Source organism: Thunnus maccoyii, chromosome 15 (assembly GCF_910596095.1).
Source record: "Thunnus maccoyii chromosome 15, fThuMac1.1, whole genome shotgun sequence".
In the NCBI taxonomy this organism is placed as follows: Eukaryota; Metazoa; Chordata; class Actinopteri; order Scombriformes; family Scombridae; genus Thunnus; species Thunnus maccoyii.
In genome coordinates this window covers 14034131-14061568 of record NC_056547.1, presented here as the reverse complement: position 1 = coordinate 14061568, position 27438 = coordinate 14034131, and the positions used below count along the sequence as shown (strand labels likewise).

At 38.9% G+C, this 27438-nt stretch overlaps 1 protein-coding gene and 1 long non-coding RNA gene across 6 annotated transcripts; one reads left to right on the top strand and one right to left on the bottom strand.

The window, feature by feature from the left end:
- vps72a (vacuolar protein sorting 72 homolog a) lies at positions 1-27438 on the bottom strand. 5 transcript variants are annotated; one of them, XM_042436459.1, is made up of 8 exons: positions 27028-27438; positions 24066-24218; positions 23523-23643; positions 23217-23393; positions 22569-22713; positions 21949-22117; positions 395-483; positions 1-103 (listed from the first exon to the last, which is right to left on the bottom strand). In XM_042436459.1, the coding sequence occupies exons 1-8, from the start codon at positions 27142-27144 to the stop codon at positions 82-84; spliced, it is 993 nt and encodes a 330-aa protein (XP_042292393.1). In that variant the 5' UTR covers positions 27145-27438; the 3' UTR covers positions 1-81. The 5 variants fall into 5 exon arrangements, with proteins under 5 accessions (XP_042292393.1, XP_042292392.1, XP_042292394.1 ...); XM_042436460.1 differs by lacking the exons at positions 1-103; positions 395-483 and adding exons at positions 20777-20972; positions 21066-21129; XM_042436458.1 differs by lacking the exons at positions 1-103; positions 395-483 and adding an exon at positions 13384-14712.
- Positions 13671-17825, top strand: LOC121913702. The gene is made up of 3 exons (XR_006100358.1): positions 13671-13756; positions 14832-14922; positions 15671-17825. It is a non-coding gene; the product is annotated as an uncharacterized LOC121913702 (long non-coding RNA).

Here is a 27438-nt window from a genome sequence, read left to right as displayed (position 1 = left end):
GAAAACGGGGTAAAATCATCTGTCTGAAGCTGCTCGTCCGGTCCAGTTTGGGCTGACTTTTGGCCCTCTTGATGGAGCCCTTCAAACGCCGATTGAGGAAACTCTGAAGATTCAACGAGGGAAAATAGAAAGAAAACAGTTAATTAGAGCGGAGTTAAAACAGCTCCAATATTGGAAGAATATACTGCATAATGCAATGAAAAAAACACAGGCGTATGCAAATTTTACAATTTACTTATTTTTAAGTGTAAACTCTCATTCAAGCATCACACTGGCATTGCTTCCCTAATTAGTGGTTTATTAGTGGAAGTCAAACTAAATGTGTTCACTGTGTGAGCAGAAAGACCGCATATGGCTGCATCAGGATGTGTGTATCAGGCTTTACTGAACTCACCGGCTGTCTGAAGGGCTGCGGGGTGGCATTCGGAGGGGTTTCCATGCTTGACTGTCTTGCAGAGGCAAAACTTGCCCTGCGAGATTGGTCTATGAGAAAGAAAAATAAAAGATTAAAGAAAAAAAACAAGAAAAAAGAGTGATTATTGAATAGGAAACATTTAAACATAATACAATACCTGGTCAACAAATGTAGGTGTTTAATGTGAAAGCACAATTTCTTAACGTATTATTCTAATTAATATAAAATATTTTTTAGTTTTAAGCTTTTATCTGCATCTGGATCCAGATTCTACATCAAAATACTGTAAGTGATAGATAAATGATCATGATCGTAAATCACAGATTCACAGATTTTTGGAGAAAACCAAATTCCTGCTAATTGATTCAGACTAATGGCTGCTGATCTGTGATAGTCATAAATCTTTCATCATGTTGCTGTAGGGCTGCCTATAAGTAAAATGCCATCATATCTTGTAAGATTGCTTGTGTCTTCTATATTTGGTAGCAAGAGAACGATGCATTATGTCACATAAGTCACACATAACTACAAGAATGTGGTTGCCAATTATGGGGAAATATATGGCATATTAAAAAACAAAAAAAGTGAAAAACTTTTTTTCAGACTCATCCAATTATTTCAGGTGCCAAAACAGATGAAAAATTGTAAGAGGGGAACTGAAAAATAGCAGAAAATGTGTCCAAGCAGAAAATGGATAAATTATGAGGTAACTGTTGCACAAGCGAGTAAGTTTGAATGACAAATAATAGTGTTTATTGGCTTTAAAAGTGCTCTGTCACTCTTATGAGATATTAAAACAACCTGAGACCATGAACAGATATCAGAAAAACTTAATAAAAGAACTGATGATGTAATAAATTTATGCAAAAACAATCAATTTGTCATTTAAAATTGGTTACAAGTGGATGAAATCACATATTGCTACATTACCAGGTGAAACAGTTTAACAGATGATATAATTTTAACATTTAATCATAAAAGGAGAACTTAATAATATCTTCATCACACCATCAATTGAAAATATTTCATGTTGCACCCTGTATGAAGTACACATAATTTTCAATAAAATTTACATTTTAAAAACTTGTACAGCTGCAGTAAAAGTTATTACATCATCTTATTCTTCTCTTGTGTCAATTACCTTGCAGCTGCTTTGGTCACATATAGAAAAGGGAACAGCATCAGAAATCATGACAGAACACACACTAATCACAAGAAAGCTACCAGTTTCATCAACAATGCAGAACACTTGATGTTAGTCGAAGCTCAGCAACAAGGACAGACAGCTACAGCCTCCAAAACACTACAAACAACAACACTGTGACAGTCTGGAAGACACTTGTGTTTGTGTGCAAAGGCAGCTGTTTATTGTCAGCTGCCATCGGGTAAACATGTTGTGTCCAAAGCCAAGAGGAAAGTGCAAAACCGGGTGTGAGAACTATATTAGACCCCTATATGATAGAAAGAAGTAACATGGTGTAATGAGTCATCATTGTCTGACTTTGGGCTGTTGCACACTCAGAAATACGGCAAGAGATCAATAAAACTATGGGCAGGTGTCTTTGGGGAGTCTGATGCTTCCACTATATGACTGTGTGTTGGCTAAAGAAAGATGAGGTCAGTGTACAGGAGCAGGAGAATCCTTGGGCGAATACTGTTTCCACATTACTGCAAAAATCATAATCCCACCAAGTCACCATACAAACAACAGAAATGCAAGAGACAAGAGAATAAAGCCAAAGTCCCAAGCCTTTATGTGCAAGAGTTGCCCATTTTAGGAAATTAATTTCTTGCAGACAGTTAGATGAGAAGATTGAAACCACTTTCATGCCGGTACGGTAAATATAAAGCTACCGCCACAAGCTGGTTAGCTTAGCTTAGCACAAAGAGTGCTAGCCTGGCTCTGTCCAACAGTATAGTATGGTAAAACCATAAATTGATGTTGTTACACTTTGTTTTCTTACAGATTAAAGATTTAAGGTGTTAATTAGTGAGCGTTAGAGGTGCAAGAAGGTGATTTGATTTTGTTTCCTTTGGGCAGAACCAGCTCTTTTCCCCTTTTTCCAGTCTTTGTGCTAAACTAAGCTAACCAGCTGCTGTCTGTTCATACTTCATAATTAACGAACAGATGCGAGAGCAGCATCAGTTTTTTCCTCTAACCTCTAACTCTCAGCTAGAGAGCAAATAAACATATTCCCAAAATGATGAACTATTGCTATAAGATTGCTGTATTTTTAAGGGAAATTTTGGCACACATCCTAGATCTCCTCCTCCCACATAACCCTAAACATTGAGATTTTCCTCTTGACCCTGAACTGTGTGTAGCTGTCTATATATCCAGCTACACACAGTTCAGGGTTTGTGATGACAGCAATACATGGAAGAATGAAGCATGTCTAACGATAAAACGTGGCCCTTATTCAAGGGCAAAGAGGATTTTTCAGCCCAGGTTGTACAATAGATGTACATAGCGTTGGGTTTTCTGCATCTTTAAGCAGGTTGTGTAATCAGAATTACTCATACATTTGATCCTTTCATTGATTCATCCATAGGTTGCTCTCTTGAAGCTAAAAACATCATCAGTTTCACGCTGATATTCACTTCCTCTCTTCTATTTTTTTGCTATGATTGATCTGTTTGGGCTTTTTTTTTTTAGAAATTACCCATTACCCATTATAATTTTTTTTCCCTTTTGCAACAGAGAATCAAGATACTCTGTCATCCTATGATTTCCTCGCTCTCAAAGCCTGTAAATAGGCTACTCTCCAGGTTCTATTCTGAATCCTGGCTAATTGTTTGGTATCCATGGAAACAACTCCAAGGGCTTCTACTTGAACTGTTGAAGATATATTGGCACACAATTGCACAATAAAGATGATGAAAAACGCCATGTAGCGTGCTGCAAAACACCGCTGTCTCTCATAACACGCATGCGAGTGAACTGATCAGACCTATCGGCTGCCCACCACAGGGAAATGTTCCTGAGCTGGAGGAAATATTTTAGTTTCTTTTGTGTCTCTCATGTGGGGCAGAGCTACAGTGAATAGACGGAATGACCCTGCGGAGGAATATTTAGCATATTTCCGATAACATCCACTGCCACTAAAACAGTCACCTGCAACATGTGGCGCTCTAAGTAAACGTGACATATTAGAACACATGGATATGTTCACATGGGCTATTCTGAATGTAAATTGCTGTCAGGACGGAGTGTGTGGGTGGCAACAGCCTCTAGCAAACTGTGATACAGAGGGAGAGAAAGACAGAAAGAGGAAGACTGTGAGTGGGTGTCGGAGAAACATACTCAACCTTTAGCATATATCTCTATATTTATATGCATTTGAAAAGTTTATTTTTTTTGTGATTTATAATAAATTGAATAAAATCATAACCCTTTATCAGGGGATGGATTTTTTTTTATGTTATAGGAATTAGTCATAAAATAGATGCAGTATAAAGAGATCACAACACAGACGGCCCTGACAAAATAACTCAAATTCTCCTTTCAGCCCAGGGTACAAACAATCATTATCAAAACTACAATTAGTGATGCGTCAATCTGATTAATTGGCATATTAATATATTTTCTTTCAGTGTTTCTGGTATGTCATCATTCACCTGTTGTGTTGCGTATCAGTAACACTTTACTTAAATTTAACTTCTCCTATGAGGACAGATTTTATAGTATTACAACTGTGTTTTGCTATATTGTCATTGATTATTTGTTTATACACCAGCCTCTACTTATGGGCCACAGTTTATTATACAGTAATAAACACATATCTCCTTATAATTAAATTATAGTGTGTTATAAACCATTTATTAACTGTTTATATACTGCTTATAAATGCTAAATTAGCGGACTTAAAGTAAAGTGTTGACCAATAGCATATCTGTGTATGACCAATTTTTTTCCTTCTCCACTATCAGTTACATTCATTCGGTCACAGTGGGTCGCCAACTCAGTTTTCAGTGCCCTGGCAATCCCCAGCCTCATAAGTACCATGCAGTGAGACAAATTTTGGAAGAAAATGGTACACAGTATGGGTAAAATACCCCGAGATGCGGTATAGGAATCCATCCCTAACTGCAATACAATCCTGAGTAGTGCGTGTTTGTTGGCTTGCAAATGCACTTTATCAAAAAAAATCAAGGCTCAAACTTCAATGTGAAAAAGTTTTTACACATATTACAAATCATTTAACATCCCCACACAGTTGCACTGTGTTGGAAAGTTGTTTTAAAGTTTGATTGTGTCATCTGAAGGACACAACTATGACTGGGGAAAAAAAAAAAGCTTGGCACATATTCCCACAGAGAATACTGCTGGGACAATATATGCTGTAGGTGTCGCGGTGGCCCAGAAATTTAAGTCAACAAACTGCAGCTCAATACAAACATGATGCAGAAAATCTATTGTGCTTGTTTTGCGCAAGTAGTATTTAAACAGCTAAAATCACTACAAATATACAGTATATTTAGTCACTTTTTTGTATGAACAAAAATTATGAATATAAAGTTTTAAATGAAAAATTTGGCCAATATGGATGTGTTTGCTGATGCCAGGCTGCATCCCAAAGAAAAACTATATTTACACTGATAAATACTCTCTGATTATCATTGAAATTTTCACTCATGATGAGAATCTGCATCGTTTATGCTGCTACTCTTTGACAGCTGCCATATTCAGTTTGTCTTATGTCACATGTGTGATGCCTCTTCAGTGTAATGACGGCAGCAGTGCACAATAAATGATTTATCTCTTATGATTCACTCTGCACTGAAGGTGGGAAACTGAGCCTTCGGAGATAAACTGGGTGAGCTTGATGTTTATTGCTTGTCCATAATAGTGATAATAGTGCAATCAAGCTTGTCTTGGAGTGACATGCTGCGTTCCTGAATTGCATAAGTCTACTTTTTACTTTTAGTACATACTGCAGCTGCCCTTACAAAGTACGTACTGTTGCATGCAGTATGCATACAATTGGGACATACACCTTCATCTGTCATTGTGGCTTCTGTCATTGGTCTGTTCTCTCTCTGCGGCTCAGTCGATGTAATGAATCTTCCACTATGCAGAGGACTGTGGGTCAGAAAAGCCAGAAAAGCATGCTGACTTGCATACTGCAAAATGCGAGCGGATGTAGTAGGACATCCTGGTACTTTTGGCATACTGCATTTGACATATTATGTATTGGGACATACTAAATCTTTTTCTGGCATACTAAATAGTGTGGAAGAATGGGTATCGGAGCGCACCCACAGTGTTTCCAGTAACAGATACAAACATACATCTCATTATGTCTGGTCTGGAGCATCTGACAACAAGAAGCCTCTGTTGACTCACAGGCAGGCCTGCTGGGGCAGATGTCTCAATCATGTCATATGGACGTCTCAGTAATTACCATATAGTAAATACTGTTCATGTCAACAACCCACTGGTGATTATGGCTGGGAATTAGCTGTCCACATTTTGTAAGTTATATGCAAAGTCAAAAAAAAGAGTAAGTCTTTCCTCTAGACTAAAAAAAATTACTTGAGAAAAAGCTGTCATGTGACATTTTCTTGACCTCCACACCTCCAAAGAACAGGCAACACCAACCTCCCTCTGATTGTTGCACAATGGGTCAGTTCATGTATTCAAATACATCATATTGTTTTGAATATGACAAAGGGGCATTTCAGGTTGTTCTTTACATCATCCCAAAACCATATTTGAAAATTCAACAGCACAGTGTGCACCGTGAACTGTTTCCACAGGGACTTTTACTTCTTCTACTGGAACTACTTCTTATGAAGTAGGCTAGTTCCAGTAGAAGAATATGTGGGGTGACGGCAGATGTTTCAGACAAAGACATCACAACTCCTCTGCACATAAAACTGAAACTTTTACAGTTGTTCAAGCCAACACTAACCTATAGCAGGGCTTGGTTCATGTGTTTGAAAATAAGTGCTGATCTCCAAAGTACACTGGGTCAAAGTTGGTTTATTTGCTGTCATAGATTGAACCAGTTTCACAGTTGCTGAAAGACCACAGACAGTGCAAATGTGTGTGGAGAGTCCAGGCTATTCATTAAGAGCGAGCTGCCCAAGCAATCAGCCTGCATGACTGACAGGAGCAAAACCTCAGCGCATCAACCTCATGGCTCTTTGACAAGCTGGCAGCATCGCCCCAGGAGGTTTGACACAGTTTAAGTGCGAGCAGCGATTTACAGAACGCAGAATGACACTGGAGATGCAGCGCACACAGAGCAATACACTGCTGGCATGTAGAAAATCAGCAGCCTCGTGGAATAAACTCTTGTCCTGCGATGCCTCAAATATAATGTGAAATCATTTTAGTTTTTGATAAAATTAAACCTTTTGACTAAAGACTTAAACCTGGAGGAGTGATATATTCAAAATAGCTACACTGTGAGCCCTACATATACATTCAAAAAACATTGGCCTTAAAAGTTAATGGTGCATTAATGACAAGATATTAGAATAAAAGAAAACTTAATCAGTGGGGTTTATGCTGAGAAAAGTGGGCAAAGACGACAAGTGACACTTCTGACAGCGTTCAGAGCCGTTGGTGCCATTTTTAGAAGCAGCCCTGCAATCAAGTAAATGTAAAACGTACAGAAGAGGGAGAGCTGCAGGATTTGAAAGCAGAGGTGGGTGGAGGGGTTGAGGAAGCAGGGGCAGTGTGGGTGTGAGGGAGCCACGGGAAAGAACTTGTGATTGGCTTGAAAACTTGCAGATATTTTTGGAGAAAAAGGAGGCGAAACACAGAAAGAAAGTGACTTCTAACATGCTGCAATGTAACCACTATTCTATGAAACCAAGAGACCTGTTTGAAAATGTAAAATGCCCTCTGAGCGGAGAAAGACACATGAACAGAAACCTAAATAAACAATCCAGAGTTGCTCTCTGTCACGTGTGCTCTCCAGCATCTCTCTCCTGCTTGTCCCTCTTCCTGTGTGAGCTAGCCAAGGGGAGTGTGGCCTAGTTACCATAGGAACATGCTCTCAGCTTGTGTACTGCTCTCCATCAAAGTACCTTCATTTTTACTAATGTATTTAGAGGTGTTATTGCTGTGCTTGTAAATGATGAGACCCAAATTAAACAGCTGAAAAATTCTCAAAATGAAAATCTAGAGCTCAAGCAGCAATTTGACGCTCTTTACACCGACTGTGCCGAGATGCTGTATTATCTCACCACGTCACAGCTCAAAATAAGATGCTTTTCAACTATGAATTCCCCTAAAGTATGAGCCTCCTCTTGTTTGTTTCTCCCTAACAGTTCAAAACATTACTGTGTCGGTCTAAATGTTTGAAATGAAATGACAGCTTTACACGCTGCGCTAAATAACAGAAAATAATTTCCTTTCCTTTCCCCTGGAGGGAGCAGAAATGGCTGCTTTCATCTGGGGAAGCAAAGACAGCATAGAGAGGTGGAAGACTTGGAGTGTATCAAAGCCGGAGTAAAAGGCAAATGGCGCTATCAAACCTGGAGGATGTCAAACTAAAACTCCGGGAGTGTGACAAAGCAGGGCTCAGAGGGTGAGTGATGCTCCGGTGGAGGATTGAGTGCTAAGAATCCTCCATATATTGAGGCACTTTTGTAAAGCTTCATAGTACTGAAAAGGACTCAAAAGCCGTAGCAGAGGAAAAAGAGCAGAACGGCACGGCTGAGGTTGGAGTGCATGTTAAACCTTTCATTAACCACTGGGAAAAGTTGTGTCTGCGGATTTCAGAGAAAAGAGAGGACTGAAGGAGAACATATACAAACATATATAACAGAGAAAAATCTTATTGGACCACGACAGACTGGAGAGGAGGCTGTGAAATCACAGTAGGCACAGTTGACAGCGGTGAAAAGTAGACCAGTATGGGGCTAAAACCGACTCACTTGGGGTTAAAACTCCAGTCCCGCCGCCACAGCAAACCTCCGCTTGACCAACCAACCCAAACTGACTCTGATGCGGCAGCCACGTCTTTGAGGATGTGTCCATGCAGCTATACAGCACAGACACAAGTAAAGTTTTTGTTTTTGAAGTTAATGAAACCAACAGTCACTTACAACTCCACGGTCAATCACAGGATTCTTCGGTAAAGCACAAGAAACATATAAACATGTTATAGTCTTTTTCATAACATTTATATGGCTAAAATGCTAATTGAAATAAAATAAAATGCTGTGTAATTTTGGTTCAGATTGTACAAATCAAGCAAGGAGAATAAAATTGAGGAAAAGAGTCACAACTTGGTAAACTGATTTTTTGGAATGTTTTTTTATCCAAACGTTTAGAAGTGTCTTCTGAACCTTCAGAACAGCGATAAATGTTGCTGAATAAGGAATTTATCTTTCAGAAAAACAAATGTTTAGCTCTATGACTCATATGCAATGATAATACATTCGAGGCACAAACTGGGGCTACTTCACAATCCTGCAACCACACACACTTTCAAAAAAAAAAAAAAACAACAACAGAAAAACAAAACTGCGGGCCACAGTAAATTATATACTGGAATTACGAGCAACATTCAGCTTATCATAGCTGCCCTTTAGAGCCTCGTAGGCTAAATGTCAATGAAGCTGCTCAGCCTCAAGCTGTTACTATGATTAATTGATAAGCATTCCTACAGACGAATCAGCCTTTCATTTCCCACATCTTTTCTGATTGGAATTTAGGTTTATACAAAGAGGAAGTGAGATGGGAAAAACAAGGATCCTAACAGCCCATATTGTACATATTTCACTGTCGTGAATTTGCTTATTTTCTCATGACAGAGGACATGCCATTCCTATCTTAAATACCTACAGGTCACAGCTGTGTGACATGCTGAGTAGTTAGGCTGCCATATAAAATGAGCAATCTGAGATCTGATGGCCATGGTAGAAACAGATTGAGAGGAGGAGGATAACTGCATGAGAAAATGTTTTTTTGGACATTTCTGCAACATAATACAAATGAGTATTACAAGGCATTGTTATGCTAGACTGTGTAATGTAAGAACAGAGGCTCAAAATAGAAAAGAATTACCAGCAAGGTAAAATATCTTGTGTTTTGTCAGTTGATTTACACAAAAAAGAGAGAATGGAGTAGAAATTCATGGCCTCAGACAAAAGAAAACAATTTGAGAAGATTGCAGGACAGGAAATCACTGACAAGAGTTGCAACGTTTTTTTGAGAGAACATTCAAACAGACTGACAAAGCCTTTCTGTCCTTGGCAGCAAGAGAAAGCACCCTCCGTGCGTTGCAATGAAGATGGCTGAAGAGCAGAAGCAGAATTATGACAGAAACTTGGTTTTGGAGTAGAATCAGCTCTTTGCCGGCTGTCAGGCTCCCTGGCTGACAAACGTGGTTGAGTGATGAGGAGTCCAGATTCTCAACAGTTCATGAGGAATCGAAAAAGATTAATACATATCCGTGACTCACATCTATTTTAGCAAAAGTAAGAAAAAAAATCCAAAGGAGAGATGTATGAGATAGGTCATATCTTATAGGCATTTCTTATAGGCATGGAGGAGGAAGAGAAAATCCTTCGAGGGGCACTGAGTCAGAGTGAGCTGGACTTATCTTGTTCTATCGAGTGTGCAGCCTCAGACATTTCATTATCTGACGCTCTTCTCTCTCCACTGTGCTGGGTTTTTTTTTTTCTTTTTCTTTTTTGAGAAGGGAAACTGTATGCACGAGCCCACGCTGCTTTAACTGTGTGATATCATGGACCCTGAAGATGGTGGCGTCCGATCCTATCTGTGCAAACATCAGCTGTTTGAGACGAAAGAAAAACTACCACAAAAAGAAAGTTCATCTTTCATCTGTGCCTTCAAAATACACACAGACCCCAGTGCAAAGTCCAGTTAAAGTGGGACACTTTTTTGGCAAATGTTATTTAAGCTATTGTTATATTGTACGAAACCATCATGGTAAACTAACCCTAAATAAAATAACCCTACAGTTAGACTGATTTATGTTAAATTAAAGGCTCTTTTCTGCTCCCAGAAACATCCTCCTACAGTCTGTGCAGGTGTTCAGTGTGCAACATCCGCAGATCGCTAACTGGCAAACTACAGGTATCAGCAAAATCAGTGCAAAATAACAAGAAAGTCTGTCCGACTCTACTGAAGCAGAAGCCAATCAACCAGGTGTACCGACTTCACCTGATGGGAGCAGCAGGTTTGTGCTGATTTAAAATTCTCTTGAAAAGAAAACATATGAATAAATGATATTCTGCTCAGCGTGGGGCAACAAGTGTCACATGCTGGGTTTTGTGCCATGAACGTTATCATGTGTACAAAATGCACCTTGCGGGCATCTGACACGCAAGACACCTGGCTAGCATTTTTACAACACTGACTGAAACTCAGTGTTGTAAAAATATCACTATATGCAGAAATTTCAGTTAAAAATGCAGTTTCATGACACTTGTGTGACATTATATTAGAGCTGAGACGAGTCATCGATGAGGTGATCAAACAATTTTGTCATTTATCGAGCAAAAGTGCTTCCAGCTCCTCAAATGTGAGGATTTGCTGCTTTTCTCAGTTTTATATCCTTATAAATTGATTTTTTTTCATTTGTTTTGGACTGTTGTTGAACAAAACTAGACATTTGAAGACATCACCTGGGATTTTGAGTAGTTCTTGGGAAGAAGACATTTCATGGACTAAACTATTACTAAAAAACAACTGATACATCAAATGAAAATGAAGATAATACATTATATGCCTCAAAACAGCATTCAAACGAACTGACAAAAACATACATTTGTGGCACAAAATGCATTTTATGTGATGCAAATTCAGCATGTGCCAATTCAAACAGCGTGCCATTTTGCTTTTGTGCCAACCACTTAAACAGCCTACACATTTCTGAGAGGAGGAGGAAAAAAAGAAGGAAATTACATAAATGCACTAAGAATGAACAACTTCCATGTTTGTGTTTTCATTGTTTTCTGTCTCTACATTAACGTTTGTTAACGTCCCACTTAAACTGAACCAGCCACTGTGTCGTCAGAGTTGTCATGCAGTCTTGCAATGCATCCCCTTAAAAAAAAAGGTTCAGGTTCAGCAAAGCACTAAACCAGGAACTGCCTTCAGTGTCCGTAGCTGCAAGGACACCTGTACATACGACACCTGAGCAGCGTTGGCGAGTTTCACAGTTGTATCAACAGCTGGAATCGACCTGCCTGTCTGTGCTGCAGGCAAACATCCAGGCTGTGAAAAACCATCTCTAACACCTCCATCAGTGAGCCTCTCTTGACCAGCTGCCACTAACACTGGTGAACACTTTAACTGTGGGATGTGGTAGGAAGTTTTGCATTAGATGCATAATAACTGTATATGTTATTAACTGAAAAATCGCCACATCAGACACCACCATACCTTTCACTGCACTGATGTACTTCACCTCTAACTTGCATGTTTTGTCAGTATTTGAAACAACATGATAAATGGCATCAGATGTGGTAGATATGTTATATATACATATACATATACATATATATATATATATATATATATATATATATATATTGGGAGAAGTATGTTACCCTTCCCTTCTGCCCACACTTGTACACAACACTTACCCAAAATCACAGGGCTTCCTGGTGATGAAATCTTGAGAGCTTAGTCACATCTGTGGTTGCAGATTGGATCCGGTGGGTTTCCAGGGCACTTGGGAAGGGGCTGAGGTTCCAGGTTTACTAGCTTTCCGGGACCAAGGCAGAATCAGTTTGTGCAAACCTGAGAGACGGGTTCCAAATAAAAGGCCAGTTTTGTCCTCTTTGAAAGACTGTTTTATCCTATTCATTAGGCCAATTTGTTGTGTTCACGTTGTCAGCTCGTCTTTGTTTTTTTTCTCACCTACGCTGCAATGTGTCCGTACATGCCTTTTGTCAGGTGTGGAGGCTTTTTTTTTTTTTTTTTTTTTTTTAAGAGGAAAACGTGTAGCTGACTGTCACCTTCAGCTCAGTCCATCACTGAAGCCAAAGCTTGCCTGTCAGCAGCAGCAGCGGCTCTGTTGTGCAGCTCAGCGGCTCTCCTCTGCTTCTCCTCCCTCTTCTCTTCTTCCCTTGCTCCCTGTCCTCCAACTCTATTGCAATCCAGGAACTGAGATGTGATCCCAATGCGGCTTCCTCGGTAATAAAGAGAATCTCTTCTGAGGACGGGTTTTGTCATCTTAATTGTTTGTTCTGGGCACATGTGACTTCAAACAGCCCCTGCGTCGCTTTTATTATCTTGGAACAATATGAACTCCTGTTTTGCGCGTTTGGTTTAACGATCCACAGAGCCCCTCAGTCCATCATTTGTCAGTTATTATAAACACAAGATTTAACGATACAACACGGATTCTGTATTGTTAATCATGCCGATTACTGATATTGAGATGAGGATAATTATGAAGGTGATGCCAACTCTGAGCAGCACACAAACAGACTGCACATTGCGCGCACTAAAAACCACAAAGGCATCAAAATAAACATCCCAGAGGTATTTACAGGCGAAATCCGGAGTATGTGCAGCAGCATATGAGCAATATCTGATTCGTGCACATTTTTTTACGCGTTCCTCATTTCTCGTTAGATTAAAATCTTGGAAAGCGTCACCCTGCGTGGCATAACGACGTCCCCATAATCCAGAAATTCATAACGAGGGGGGGGGGGGGGGGGGGGGGTCTGGTGCCAAATTGACGCGGTGTCCTTTGCGCTCTTGCACGTCCGTCGCAGCTAATTTTTGATTGAACGGCGGTGCGTGAAAAAGAGGTGCTGGGTGAAGCGGAGAAGTCTCTCCCTCGAGGGCGGAGATAGATGGACCGAAACAGAAACCACCGCCTCCAAAAAGGCAGGCGAGTCCGCCCTGCGCTCCACCATCTCTGGAGTTTGTAACAGCCTAAAATAAAACGAAGCGATGACGGGGCCCCTGCCGCCCACTGCGCCCAATAATTAAGATGGAAATGAGGTTGGAGACCACAACAAAGTTCGTTTAAGTTGCTTTTTAATGTCTCGTACAGATTTCTGTGTTAATAAGGCTCGTTTGCAAAACATCCAGAAACTTATTTTTAGCCGGCACAAAGTGGGAATGTGGTGCTTTATATATTTTGGGAACACATATTCATCAATATTTCATGTAAACATTTTAATAAGGTAGTGCTCTCAGCTGAGAGGTGTTTTTGGAAACAAACATGGCGGATGGATGGTAAGAAACAACTTATTATGTTATTATCTGTCATTGGCAGTCATTGGCAATACAGATGTCTGATAAGAAGTCAGGGACCAATGGAGCCAAGGCTGGATTACCAACGAGGCAAAGCAGGGGCCCCCCAGACACCCTGGCTCACTGTGTGGCAACTGGTTTGTAGTAAATGAACTAACTTTGTCTTGGAAAATGGGAATATGAACAACTAAATCAAGACTTTTATTATTCAAATAATATTTCAGCCTATTTCTGCGCCTGAAGATGGGTCTGCTTTAACACAGATGAAACTAAGTTAACTCAAACTATAAAAACAAATGAAAAGATCCATATTAATACAATATTAACATATGTGCATTTAAAAAGTTAATGGTCACTGTAATTATTTCTACTGTTCATAGTGGTTGTAAAGAATGATCAAAACGATAGCAGCAGAGGCAGAGATATCCTGACTTTTCAAGGTCCAGAAACACTGGATCCTACATTTCCCATACTGCAACTCAATAGCATCTTTTGTCAGACTTGCCCTGTCTGGCAAACTCACATTTCTTTCAAACATGCTGGTTTGTTACCCAAGGCATCCTGATAAAAGTCATACAAGAAAATTGTGCAACTGTTCTCACAGGCTGAGTAGTACTCACCATGACAACTAAACTGATCTTCATATGTAAAACACAGACTGTATATAAAGATGGACGTGGCGAGGTCGGTTTATATTGGAGCCAGTCTGAAGTCCAGAGTTGCAGCTTATGGTCGGCTCCATCTTTTTAAACCAAATCAGAGCAAAATGACCACCAGCACACTTATTAGAGGGCCCGAATTTAGAAATTGAAACCATAATGACTCATTGAAAAAAACTGACTTAGTATTTCTAGAGAGGAGTTGTCACTTTTTGAATGGGGAGTCAATTGGTGCCAGAACCTAGCGGCCGACGGTGGCACTGAACTTCAAGGTGCTTCTGCATTATCCTCAGCCTCAAGCTGTGATAGTTACTGCTTGATGTTAAATCAATAAAGTGCCCCTTCAAGTTCACTTGAAGCAAATATGAGGGTTCAGCAGTCTTGCAGTCTTTATCTTCTTCTTCTTTGTGGTTGGACAGTGTTTCTTTGCTGAGCTGCAGTGGAGGTACAAAAAAAGATTGTAACTTTGGAAGATAAACACTTGATTTGAGTAACTCAGACTGATGAAGTCTCATATAGCTTTGGCTGCATTTCAGAATGTATTTTTGCACAGGATGAGGACTGTGACTTTCATCCCTCATTGAGTCCTGCCAGGGAGAGAGGAGGGATAACAGCAACGACCAACAACTCTTTTATATGTGCATGTATGTATTATTTTAACAACAGACTTTAAAAAATGTGAACCCATCCTTTACAGTGCCTTAGTGATGTTTTTTTGTGTTGAAAACAACCCTGATATCTCAAACACGGGAGAAATCAAAGTCTGCGGGTGACTCATTTGGATTTTAATAGTCTGTAATCTGTTTTATTCTGGTCACTGAAAAACCGCCAGACAGTCCAACAAAACTGTTGCGGAAGTGTGGAGGCAACAGCAATTGTTCTGTTTCAAAGGGATTTTTATTTCGATATCTGCTATGTAAACATGTTATATAAATGCGTATTGCTAATTGTTAAATCCTGAATGTGTCATCATTTCGTGGGCACATATAAAGAAGGCGTGACATAAATCCCTGATAAAGAAGGCGTAACCCCCTTAGAGGATTGTTGTTGTTTTTTTTTATTCTGTCTCTGTATCATAAACATGAGACTGATGGTAAATTGCGGCTCGAAAACGATCAGAAAACGGAGACGTGACTTAATGATAACCTTTTTTTCTAAATGGTAATAATCCTTTGAATGAATCATTAAAAGGTTTGATCTGTTAAAAATACACCAACAAGAGGATAAACTGGCAGCGTTAAAACAGAAAACAGATTAACATTTGTTTGTTTTCACAGTTTATAGACACAATCTGTGACACGACTGTACTTTACACTTTTTGTGAAACGATGAATGAGTTGCTTAAATTATCTGTTCTTTATGCATTGCTCTTTTTTATCTTCATAATCTAAGGTGGAGTTATAATATGACTGATCCAAGCTGCACCGAACACAAGAGAAGATTTGATAAAAACCAGATGGGAAGCTGATGTCAAAGCCTAACTTGGGACACTGGATAGACGGCACAGGCAGTCTTCAAAAAATATAGACTGGAAATGTCACATCCCCACTCTTTAATTCTCAAGCCTCACTCACTCAATCACTCACTTACACACACACGCACAGACACACACACACACACACATCTCCATGGAAACTGATAAAAGAATTGCTGGTGTGCAAAAAAAGAAGAGATGGACAGAAGCGTATACAAGAACTTGGACGGTCAGCAAGAAACACATTCATGGACGACATGAAAAACATGAGGGATCTATAAGCAGAAATCAATCAAGAAAATGCTAAATCAACCCGGTTATGATGTCAAAAATACTCAAGGAATATGATACTCATGCAAACCTTTCGAATCCAGCATCATAAAACGCTCTCAACCACAATTAAAGAGCGGCTCAAATGCAACTTTCTGCTTAATTACAGGCCGAACATTTGATGAGAGCTCGGCTCAAACCGCCCGAGACAAACACGGCGAGCTGATAGATTTTTGAGTAAATATGAAGCAATCACAGTTACGGGGACGTTGCAGATAGCAGAACAGAGAGGAGGGTGGGCAAGAGAAGAGGGGAGAGGACAAGGGAAGGAGTACAGCACAGAGTACAGCACAGTACACCACCTACACTCGTCGCCATGGCAACTACCACACTAGAACGAGTGAAAATGCAGTTGCCTTCTCTTCCTATTCTGAAAAATGTTCAATTGGTACCATATGCGCTTGTGCAGTATGTGGGAGACAAAGCTTTCAGCGTTGTGTTGTTGCATATGATATGAGAAGTATTTCAGAAGTATTCGGTTATAATTCCTCCCCTGCGAGGATAAATATTTTAACGGCATACGTTACATCCATCTATCCACCAGAGATGCTGGCTTAGCCTGACACTGAATTAATCACCATGGCTTTAAGGGATAACTTGTTATTTTTGAATTCATGTTATTTTTTTCTCTCTCTCTTTGCTAAAGCAAGTGACACAGTGTGTGGGCAGCAGTTTCTTTCAAACAAGTATTTAGGTTGATAGAAATGAGAAAGGCAGGATAAAATAAATTCCATCGCCAAATGAGGGTCCTGTTGTCAGAGAAGATAAAGTGACACCACAACAACTTGAAACCTTTCAACACGGGTTTGTGTTACTCTGTCAAAGTCGAGGATGCCAGAGCGGTTTGATTTATTGGGTGTTATTGAGGAAGAACGTGTGTATAATTTGTCCTTAATTACATCTTGAGTTTAACCATAAAAAGACTAATGAAATAATTTGAGATAATGTGTCTTTGCTACATCCATCACTCCTCTGTGTGGGCCTTTCATCCTATTCTGGACTTGATTTGCTCTCTCAAAATGGCTTGTTTAACTGCCAACGTGCTGCTGTTAGCATAACCAGACGTTCATCCTACTAGCAAATAAATGATTCAAATTGTGGTGTTTAGTCACGTCAGTATGAAGGGATCTGCTTTGTCTAGTCCGTGTTAATTTGCGGGGCAGACTGTCATGATTAATACAAAAGTACAATCGGTCTGTCTGTCAACTCAGCATATGACAAATAGATGAGGTCGGTCGTCGGACAGCCCACCAGTAAGACGTCCAGATGGCCGATTCATCCGCCTCTGCTCTTCACTTCACCAGCATTTTTTTTTTGCATCATGACAGACAGCATCTGACTGCCTGAACAGAGACGTACATTTGATCTTTATACCTGGCGTCATTGGAGAAGTCTGGTTTGTCACAGGACTCTTGTTCTCACCACTGGAGGTATAAAGTCCTCATCGGAAATGTGAGGTTTTGGTCTTTATGATAACTTACATCTGTGTGAATACCTGTTGTATAATAGATTATTCATGTATTCCCTCAAGCAAATAAGTGTCTTAGTAATAGCTATATTTAACACTATACTACAAGAAATTAACATAATTGTTTTGTATCGGCAGGGAATGATGCAACACTTGTGATGCTGTGGAATGTCACTGCCAATTCAATTTAAAGGGACAGCAAAACATTTTTCTAAAAAGTATTATACATTCATTTTTTTTGTTTTTAGAGGTGTTAGTGGAGCTGCCATACACAATAGTTTTTATTCTTTCCAGCTATGAGCAGTTCCTCCATTTTTTTGTGCATTTTCTTGCATTATGGGAGAAGAGTATAGATCAAAAGCATACTCAAAAAAGAAAAGGTGTACTTTATTTTGTCACTTTTCCTGTATGAACAACCCAAATACTCAAAAATCTATTTAGAATTAGTGTGTAGTATGGAGTTGGGACACAGCTCATGTCTTTGTCAGGTCATCCTGGCAACTGAGGTTCTACTTTAAAGGACGGGTTCATAATTTGCCAAGTCTGTCTTTTAAACAACAGTCAGGTGCCCAAATGAACATTGACACGTTTTTATTGCTGTAGTCATTCCTCCTGTTCATAGTGACCATTCAGAGATCCCTTCATAATGCACTTTCAATGTGAGTGATGGGGGACAAACTCCACAGTCGTCCTTCTGTGCAAAAATGAATTTAAAAGTTTATTTGAAGATAATAATAATAATAATAATAACAATAATAATAATAATAATAATAATAATAATAATAATAATAATAATAATAATAATGAGGCTTCAACTGTCCAAATTAGTCAAATGAAGTCAATATCTTCCATTTTTGTTCCAAAATCCCTCTTATACTGTCTTTCCACTGCGGCTGAACTGGAAAACACATTTTTAATAAAAAGACTAACTTTGGAAGATAACCACTTTATTTGACTAACTCAAACTGCTGAAGCCTCATGTTATGCTAAAAAAAATGCTTCAATGTTCATATGGACACCTGACTGTTGAAAATATACGAACCTATCCTTTAGGTTATAAAAGGAAACTTCTATTTTTCCATTTTCTATCTGTTGTTTCCCATCAATCCACCAAACAGACTAGGTTTAAAGAACATATGACGTGAGTACAGTAGTAGAGCTTACAAATGAGGGATACTGGTTCTACATGAGAGCGTGCTAAATGCATTTTCTCTTTACTGCACAATCAAAGAGCAGCTGACAAGTAAAGAACTGTAAATTATTCTTATGCTTTCATTGCATCAACTGCCAGGTTACTTAAGGGACAGAACAAAAGCCGCGGTTGACTGCTTGGCGAGATGCTCTGCTCAACAACATCAGGACAATACAGGAACAGCATGAGAAAATCCACTTGAGTGCAACATGATCCTTTTGGCAGCGACGTCAAATCTGAATTTTGGGAGCATTCCTGCACAAGTGAAAAATTGTGCATGAACCATCTGCTGAGGGCTAAACTGACTCGGAGGCAAGCTCAGCAGGATTTGTACCTGAAACTACAAAAATAATTCAAGGTTGCCTTCACCAGTCAGCCGTGACGCCGCCATCCTCATCGATCGTGTTGCCGGCTGAAGTATTAATGACAAAACTGCCAAACTCAAGCTACAAAAAAACACATATTTTTCCTAATAATATAAATGATGTGATAGGAACTTACTGTATCGTATGTCAAGAGTGTTATTTTTACCATAGACTATTTTAGGCACTGAAATCTGTGACTAAACGTTATTTTTGTTTCCCAGTGGGATTTTATGTAACAGGCAGGCAGAGATGGCCACAAGCTACTGGACGCGGTGATTTTTGTTCACTGTGAGAGGGGTCAAAGGTGCCAGGACTCAGTGGTGTTACGGGCAACTCTGTAACTCTGTGATTGTACCCTGAGAGAACAAATATAGAAAATCTAATTAAGGCCTTGGAGGGATCAACATGGCAGTATTGTTCGCTGCGACACTCGACACTGGAGCTCAAACAATTTTCTGCTATTAACCAGGAACAGAAATATAATAATAGCTTCATAACCAGCTTTATCTCAAAATGCTGGTAAATTTCCTGTCAGGCTACATTTAGATACTGTAATGTTTTTTGATTGTGTGCCAAATGTTATATCACACCGGATATCTACACACTGAGGCAGTGAGCAGTTTGTGGGAATATAAACTAAAATCTAAACGAGTATCTATCAGACTGATTTTTTTTTAACCCTAATGAGAGATCAAGAGAGAGTGAGGATATTTTAAGTAAGGGGGGAAATACAAACCATACAATGTCTTAAATATTTTAATGCTTATTGATCTGCTCAATTTTAGCACTGGGAAGTTGCTGGGAGAAATTATAGCTCTGAATGTTTTGATCGATTTACACAGTCAAACTAATTTGTCAGATACAGGCAGCGAATATAACTCCTGGGCACAGTTCTCCTAAAATGATCTCATGTGATTCAGTAATGAGGCTGAACTGTATATGAAATTAAGTTTTGATATTGTGATATTTTTTCATTCTCAGTAAACTAAGGTGAAATTAGCTTTAATGACAAAAAAGATCCCACCGTACAGGTAGAATCAGGGTGGGTTTTAAGTAAAGGAGGACGTTACAGATGATGTGGCAGGTTTGTGATGCCCAGATGCTCCTCTAGGAGATTCAGGAAGTCCTTTGTACCTGCTGCAGTGAAGTTTTTTAATGAACATCGTCGCTGACTGTCATCGTTGATGTTGATTATCAGACAATGATGATAATCTGATGTTGAGGACTGTATTGGTGGATGTATTGAGGATTGTGGTAATGTTGAGGTCCATGAATATGTTGATGTCGTGTCATACAGCCACATTGATGTTTACACTATTTATTATGCTGCTGTGCTTTCTATATTGTACTGCCTTGAGATGTGATTGCCTTTTTACTTGTTGTTTATTGTTACCTGTTGTTTACTGTCCTACCCGATGTTTGTCCTATTTGTATGGTGGCACTGTTTCTCCCCTAAGGGACTAATAAAGTATTTCGTATGGTAAATAATTTTTTTTTTTAAAATCAAACATAACTATAAAAATGTTGATGTTAAGTGAACAAATCCCTCTCGACAGTCTGATGCTTTTGTGTTTAGTGTGTTTACAAAATACTTTGCAGCTGTTGCTTCAGTGTTTGATGTTAATGAAAGGTTTTACAGACCAGACTTCATGGAAATAGTAAATATAAATTATTTCAAGTGTCAAATATTTATTTTTTCTTGAGAAATATGTACATTTGTAGAAAGCAAAAGTTTTAACAATAACAAAAATGGCATTTTATAAAAACAAAAAAAAAATGTGAAGGCAAGTCAGATTCTTTTATCCACTCAACCTGGATTTGTCATTCAAGGCGTTAAAGGTGCGATGTGTAGAATTTAGTGGCATCTAGCAGAACAGACATGGCAGAAATGGAATATAAAATTCATAAGTATGTTTTAATTATTGTATAATCACCTGAAATTGTTGTGTTTTCGTTACCTTAGAATGAGCCCTTTATATCAACATAGGGCGCAGATCCTCTTCCACGGAGCCCACCATGTTTCTACAGTAGCCCAGAACAGACAAACCAAACACTGGCTCTAGAAAGGAAATTTCACATTTTTCTTCGCAGCCACTGTAGGTTCTCCTACAAGCTCGGAAGAGGAGGAGAGAGGAGGGAGGGGGTATTTAGTTGGTTGCATTCTGCAAGCTCACCACTAGACGCCACTAAATCCAACACACTGCACCTTTAATCTACAAACTAAACCTTATACACAGAAACATCACAAATAAGACTTTTCTTCTTTGCAGTTAAAGGGAATGCCTGATTTGGTTGTGTTAATGTTTGTTTGTTGTGTACTTGTAAATCTGTGAGCAGTAGTACTGAAAATATTCACAAAATATTACATTGACTGCTCAAATCACAACCCAAAATGTTTTGTTTTTCCTGTAATTTCCTGGTTGCTGGGAACATTTTGTATAGATGGAGTCAGAAGTAGATGTAGACAATTGTTTGTCTTGTAAAGAAAAAGTATTCATGGTGTCAGGCAGCAACTGGTTGTAGTTTTCCGTCATGTTACTCAGTCAAGTCACTCTACCAGAGCTAAGAAATCTAAAAAAGAAACACAAGTCTATTTCCAAAATTCTGCGTGAAAGTAATCTATGTTGCAACAGCGCTCTGCTTGACCAACATTTTCTGCCGGGCACCCTTAGTTGTTGTGGAGTCAAGTCCCGTCGCCCCTCCCGAAGTGTTTGGAAATCCATGAGCAGCCACGTATTTACGGTACGCCTCTCGGATGATGCGGAAGGCTCGTGTGTTAGCGTAAGGGATATCAGTTACTGGGTCTCGGTACAGTGCGGCCTTATGGGTGACTGGACAAACCTCCTGGACAGGAAGCTGAGGACTTGACTGCGCGCTGGGTGGGAAGCCTGCCTCGAACGCTTCGTCATCACTGAACGTTATGTAGGTGCGGGAACACAAGCCTCCGGCGGGCTGCTGGGAAGGTGTGGAGGGATTTGGCGGAGCAGTCTGAGGAACGTCCTGATCCAACCTTTGGAAAAAATACAGGTATTACAAATATTATCGTTTTGCCATAACCATTTTATATGCTGATGATCTGTGTAAGATTAGCATTTTTTGCTAAATGTGTTCTTGTTTTCTCATCTTAACTTTTTGTTTTAGTCAAATGAAATATTTGGTCAAGGGTTTTAAGAGCTCAAGTGAAATGAAGCACTACAATTTTCACAGCAGGAGAACTGAAAATGTAATAAATCTCCTTATATAACTACTAATCATGGGCGTACAATGTTTTGGTATTTGATCATCTAAAAAAGGGGTGAAATACGTTTATGGTCAAAGCATTTGAAGCAAAATATTGTTTTCCACTGAGCAGATTACTTCAAACAAACCCAAAAACTGTATAAAGCGGTTCAAAAAGGTCAGTATTCTCTCCACCAAATTATTTCCGAAGCCAAATAAGTCCAGCAGGAGATTATACGTACCCTTCAACATCAACATTTTCTTCTTTTAGGACTGAGTGAGACACAAGGGGCATGAGGACTGAATGATAACGGATGGTTGGTCCTTCGAAACGCCGCTTCTTATGGACTTGTTTCTTCTTGTCCGCCTCCAGACGTTCATAGTTTTCTATAAACAGAAAGTAAAATGAAATGGCATTCCTATTTTAAATGTGTATTGTAATCAAGTGAAACATTTTGAGGCGATATATGGATATGCACATATTCATTATTAATTTGGTAACATTTCAAAAGCAATGAACTGGTATATTAATTATTCAGTTAAATTAGTATATAGTGAACTTACTATTTCCATTGTCATTTATTTATGTTTGTGCAATGATATTTCTGTGATTCTTGCTTTATTTGTAATAAAAACCCTCTAATAAAGTTCTACTGTTATTGTACAGAAAGCAATGTAAAAAAAACCAAAACTGGCCATGATAAAATCAGATAAATGATCACGTTACTGACTGTAACATATCATAAACTGAAGATTTAGCACATGTATGCTCTACTGAAGACAAATATAATTTTTTGTACAATTTCTCTCATTACATATCAAGTAACGTGACGGCCCAAACACTTTAAGGTCTGTGTAGCAACAGCCTTAAGCCTGAAACATTATAATACCTAGCGATCGAATGTTGATCTCGGCCGTTATCTTGGCCTCAGCCAGCAGTTCTTCTTGGGTTAGGGGCCGGTCACGGTGGGCACCTCTCCGTCGCCTTGGTGCATCCTGTCGCTCTTGCAAGCGCAGATTGGTCTTCCGAGTGTGTTCACTGGTGGACTGTCGCACAGACTTACGAGCTAAAGATGGATGAATAACTCCAATTAACCCATGTTGTAATGTAATCATGGTGTGCTTATGATGTGATGGAACAATTTAAGTGTTTTTTGCATTTTGAATTTATGAAAAGGTATCTGTAGCAATCTTACTCTCGCCAAAATCTTGAAATTCTTGCGGAATCCTCCTTTTGAGCTCCACTTTAGCTTTCTCGGTCTTCTTTGTTTCCTCAGAAGGTCTTTTGGGTTTGGGCTTTGCCACCTTTATAGGTTCCTTGGATTAAACAAAGACAAAAAGCCATCTATTTAATAAATATATTACAAACAAGCAAACTTTTCTGAAAGAAAGTTAGAAATGCCTGCTTATGACCATAACATAACAGATTCTAATTCCACAACCACAAATGAAATTGTGGTGGCAAAGCTAAATCAACAACTCTTACTGCTCCCTCAGCTGCAGTTGAGATGATGGTATTTGGCATCAACTGCTGCAGAGCAATAATGGTAAAAAGCAGCTACAAAAGGGTTTATGTGTGCAATAGTATGAATGTAAATGAGGCTGAAAAAGAGCATATATGGTCAGGAATATTCTTCACCAGATAAAGCAGGGATAAATATACACAAGAGGAAAGATTTAGGTGAAGTCAATTAAATTAATTAATTAAGTCAGACAGTTCCTGAAATTACTGTCACTACCTTATATGCTTTCGTGACAACTCGACTTTTCCTCCGAGGCGCGTCCTCCTCCTGGTCGCTGTCTGGCTCGTCACCCTCATCAATGTCAAAATCACTGTCCACCTCATCCTCTGTGTCTGAATGTTCTCCATGATACTCGTCATCTCCTGATTCCTGAAGGGAAAGCAAAGGGACACACAATTTAGTTTGAAATGTATGAAATACAATAAAATAGAAGCTAATCGGGCTAGAGTAGTGTAGCGTTGTGTGGCTAAATTAAGTTCTGCAATGTGCATGTTTGCTGTTAAAAAAAATTTAATTTAAATTTAAATCTGTGAGATTTTATGAGGGAGACTCTTTCCCATATAATGAGCATGTTTATTTTTAATTCAGCTGATACAGCTACTAACACTCACTCTCCTACAGCACAAACACATACAGAGAGGAAACTCGAGAGCAATTTATAAGAATTTAATACAGGCTGCATCAGGCTCATGGGGTGTATTTACAAGGGGTAGACGAAATAATATCAACACCTCACGTACCAGAACATAAACTCTGATGAAGCTTCATCACATCCACAAAAGAAGTTGATCATTTTAAGCTAAATGCCATATAGCAGCAGTTTTAAAGAGTCCTGGAAATCTGCATTTTTGGTGAGTTTCCAAAGCAACTAGAAGAGCTCTGAGGAAGCAGAATAATCTGCCCCTAAATATTAAGTGCATACGTAAGAGAAAACCTGCAATTTATTTATTTATTTGTGACATGTAGATCACGACAACATATGCAAACACATGCAAACTGCAGTGACTAAGAGTAACATATTTAAAATACTTAACTGACAGTCAGAAGTTGAAAATATTTGAGTGACATTATTAATCAGATTAGCCTTCAAATCCAAGTATGTGTACAGGCATGATCACACAGTTTTATCACAGATGACTGAGGTGTCACAGGATTTGTTTGTGATTTTTCATCAAACTCAAAACTGAGATGAACGTCAGAGCAGCCGGTGCTAAACCCTCCTACACAAGTTGACCCTTGAACCAGCAGCTGTTTGAAGAAAATTAGCTAGACTGTAAATTGAGAAAACAAATCTGCATCGTAACGCCTGAAATTAAGTTACCACATTATTAAATGATAGTGTATAATGTTGTCACACAATACAGCTTAAGTCTTTCTTCTCACTGTGTGTGTGGGAGTGTCGGAAGAGAGGCTGACACTCATCTGGCCTTCATAACTTTGTTGGCTCTAAAATGAACTGAAAGGATATTTTGGAGTCATGGTGACAGTTTCGGATGAATCACCCTGGCATGGTGGTTTTGATGACCAGGGCTGCTGCAAGCCTTAATGGACTGTACATTGTGCAGACTGATTCCATGTTGGACACCTGTGACAGCTTTACTGGATGGTTGAACTTCATATATTTTTCTCCTTTTTTTGTGGACCTATTCATAGATTTGAGAAACCAAAGCTAACAGGACTTTGTCCCAGTCTCCAAAACCTGCAGTCTGCTGAGCATTTTATGCCAACCCTGCTATTGAACATGATCTTCTCACACAATATTATTTATTTTGTTGATAATGGCAGGCATGGAGGCATGAGCGGGTCTTTTGGCATTGCAGAGATTTTGAGATGTAAGGGAACATACACTGAGCTGCCAGCTAAAACTGATGTAGTCTAATAAAAAGCCCTGTAATGAATTCAACCTTCATGGAGGTTTTTGATTAAATTGTTTTAAGAGGAGTCGGCTCAATTTTATGGACATTTTGGAGGCCGTAGTTTGTGATGCTGTGTGATTGTACTGCATTATAAAAACATGCTTATAATACTTGGACCACACCATTTACAGTACCAGTCAAAAGTCTGAATACCCCTCATTCACTTTAATAAGAAAGTGTGTCCAAACTTTTAACGTGTACTGTATGTAAACAAGGGATAGACTAAATATTATAAACACCTCTCAGGAACTCTCACTCTCAAACAAATTAAATGTTTTACCTATTTCCAAATGACCTATTTATTTACTACTTTACGGAGTAATGTAAATTCAGTTTTCTTCTTATTAATGTATTTAACATATGGACCTGAGATCAATTAATCTCAGGTTTTTTCACATTTTTTCCTCTGCTCAAAAATGTGTTTTGCTTCTTGTTTCTAGAGTTGAATGTTTGAGCGCCACTGTGCAAAATGATATATATGCAGAGTTTGACACTTGAAGGATGTTTTCACATTCATCTGCTGAAAGTGGAAAGTTCCTCTGAGATCACTGAAAATCCAATTTTAAGCAGTGGACCTACAAGAATGATTTGTGACTTCATAAATAGTTTGGAAGCCAATTCTGGTCCAATATTCAACTTACACAAGTGTGATGTGGAAACCTGAAGCCTCCAGTACACAAACACTGAGAATAGACTTCTTAGTGAAGTGGGAGACATCTTGTGTCCAGCAGTTAAACTTTTGAGATGAAATATATTTTCATATTTCTTGATTCTGGGGTTTTTAATTAGGGAGAAGGAGTTGATGTCATTTTAAGAGTTTTAATATGATAATTTAACTTTTTTTGTGAACAAACAATATCAGACACAAATTATTATTCAAAGTAGAGTATTTTATACACATCTTAAAATATGTGTTGTTTATCAAAAGAAAATTATGAGATACAATTTATACTTTCATTCATCATTTAGTTTCTGTCTTATGTGAATGGTAAAATAAATACCACATTATTTGGGCTTTCTAACTGCTTTTCTGGTCTACCTCCGATAACTCGTGTTATTAGACGTCTGTTATTGAATGTTAATGAATGATTAATTTAAAAGTAAATCACAGTTAGTTGCAATCTAATGTGACTCAGCCTCAGTAAATATAAAGCTATAGTAACAAGAGATTCAGCCAGCTTTTCAAGAGACCAATGCAAGCTGATGCTTACTTATTAGCTCACTCATGTCTTGCAGTTTAATAAACGCTAACTGTTACTCACATCGTTGAAGCCTCCGTAAGTGGTCTTGTAGAACTCGTCCTCTTCTTCAGCATCCAGTAGTTTTGACATGCGATTACCAGCAGTCTTTCGGGGTTCTCGGTCAACTGCGAGAGTCATGTTTGTGATAATTTAAGTTATAGCTAAACAATGGTAGCGGCTGGGTATCTATTGAGCGCTAATGCTAACCGTTGTACACCTAATATTTGCTGTTTTGGAGGGAACTCCGTCACTTGCTGTGTTGTGTTGAATTATCTGTTGGTATCCATATTTATATAAGTTAGAACTAAGTTTTAAAGTCACGCTAATGTGTTTTATTCTCGTATCCACTCCAGTAACATTTGCTAGAGCTAACCGCTAACTAGACTAGCCGCTACTTTCCACACATCCGGGATCCGGAGCAGGTGACGTACT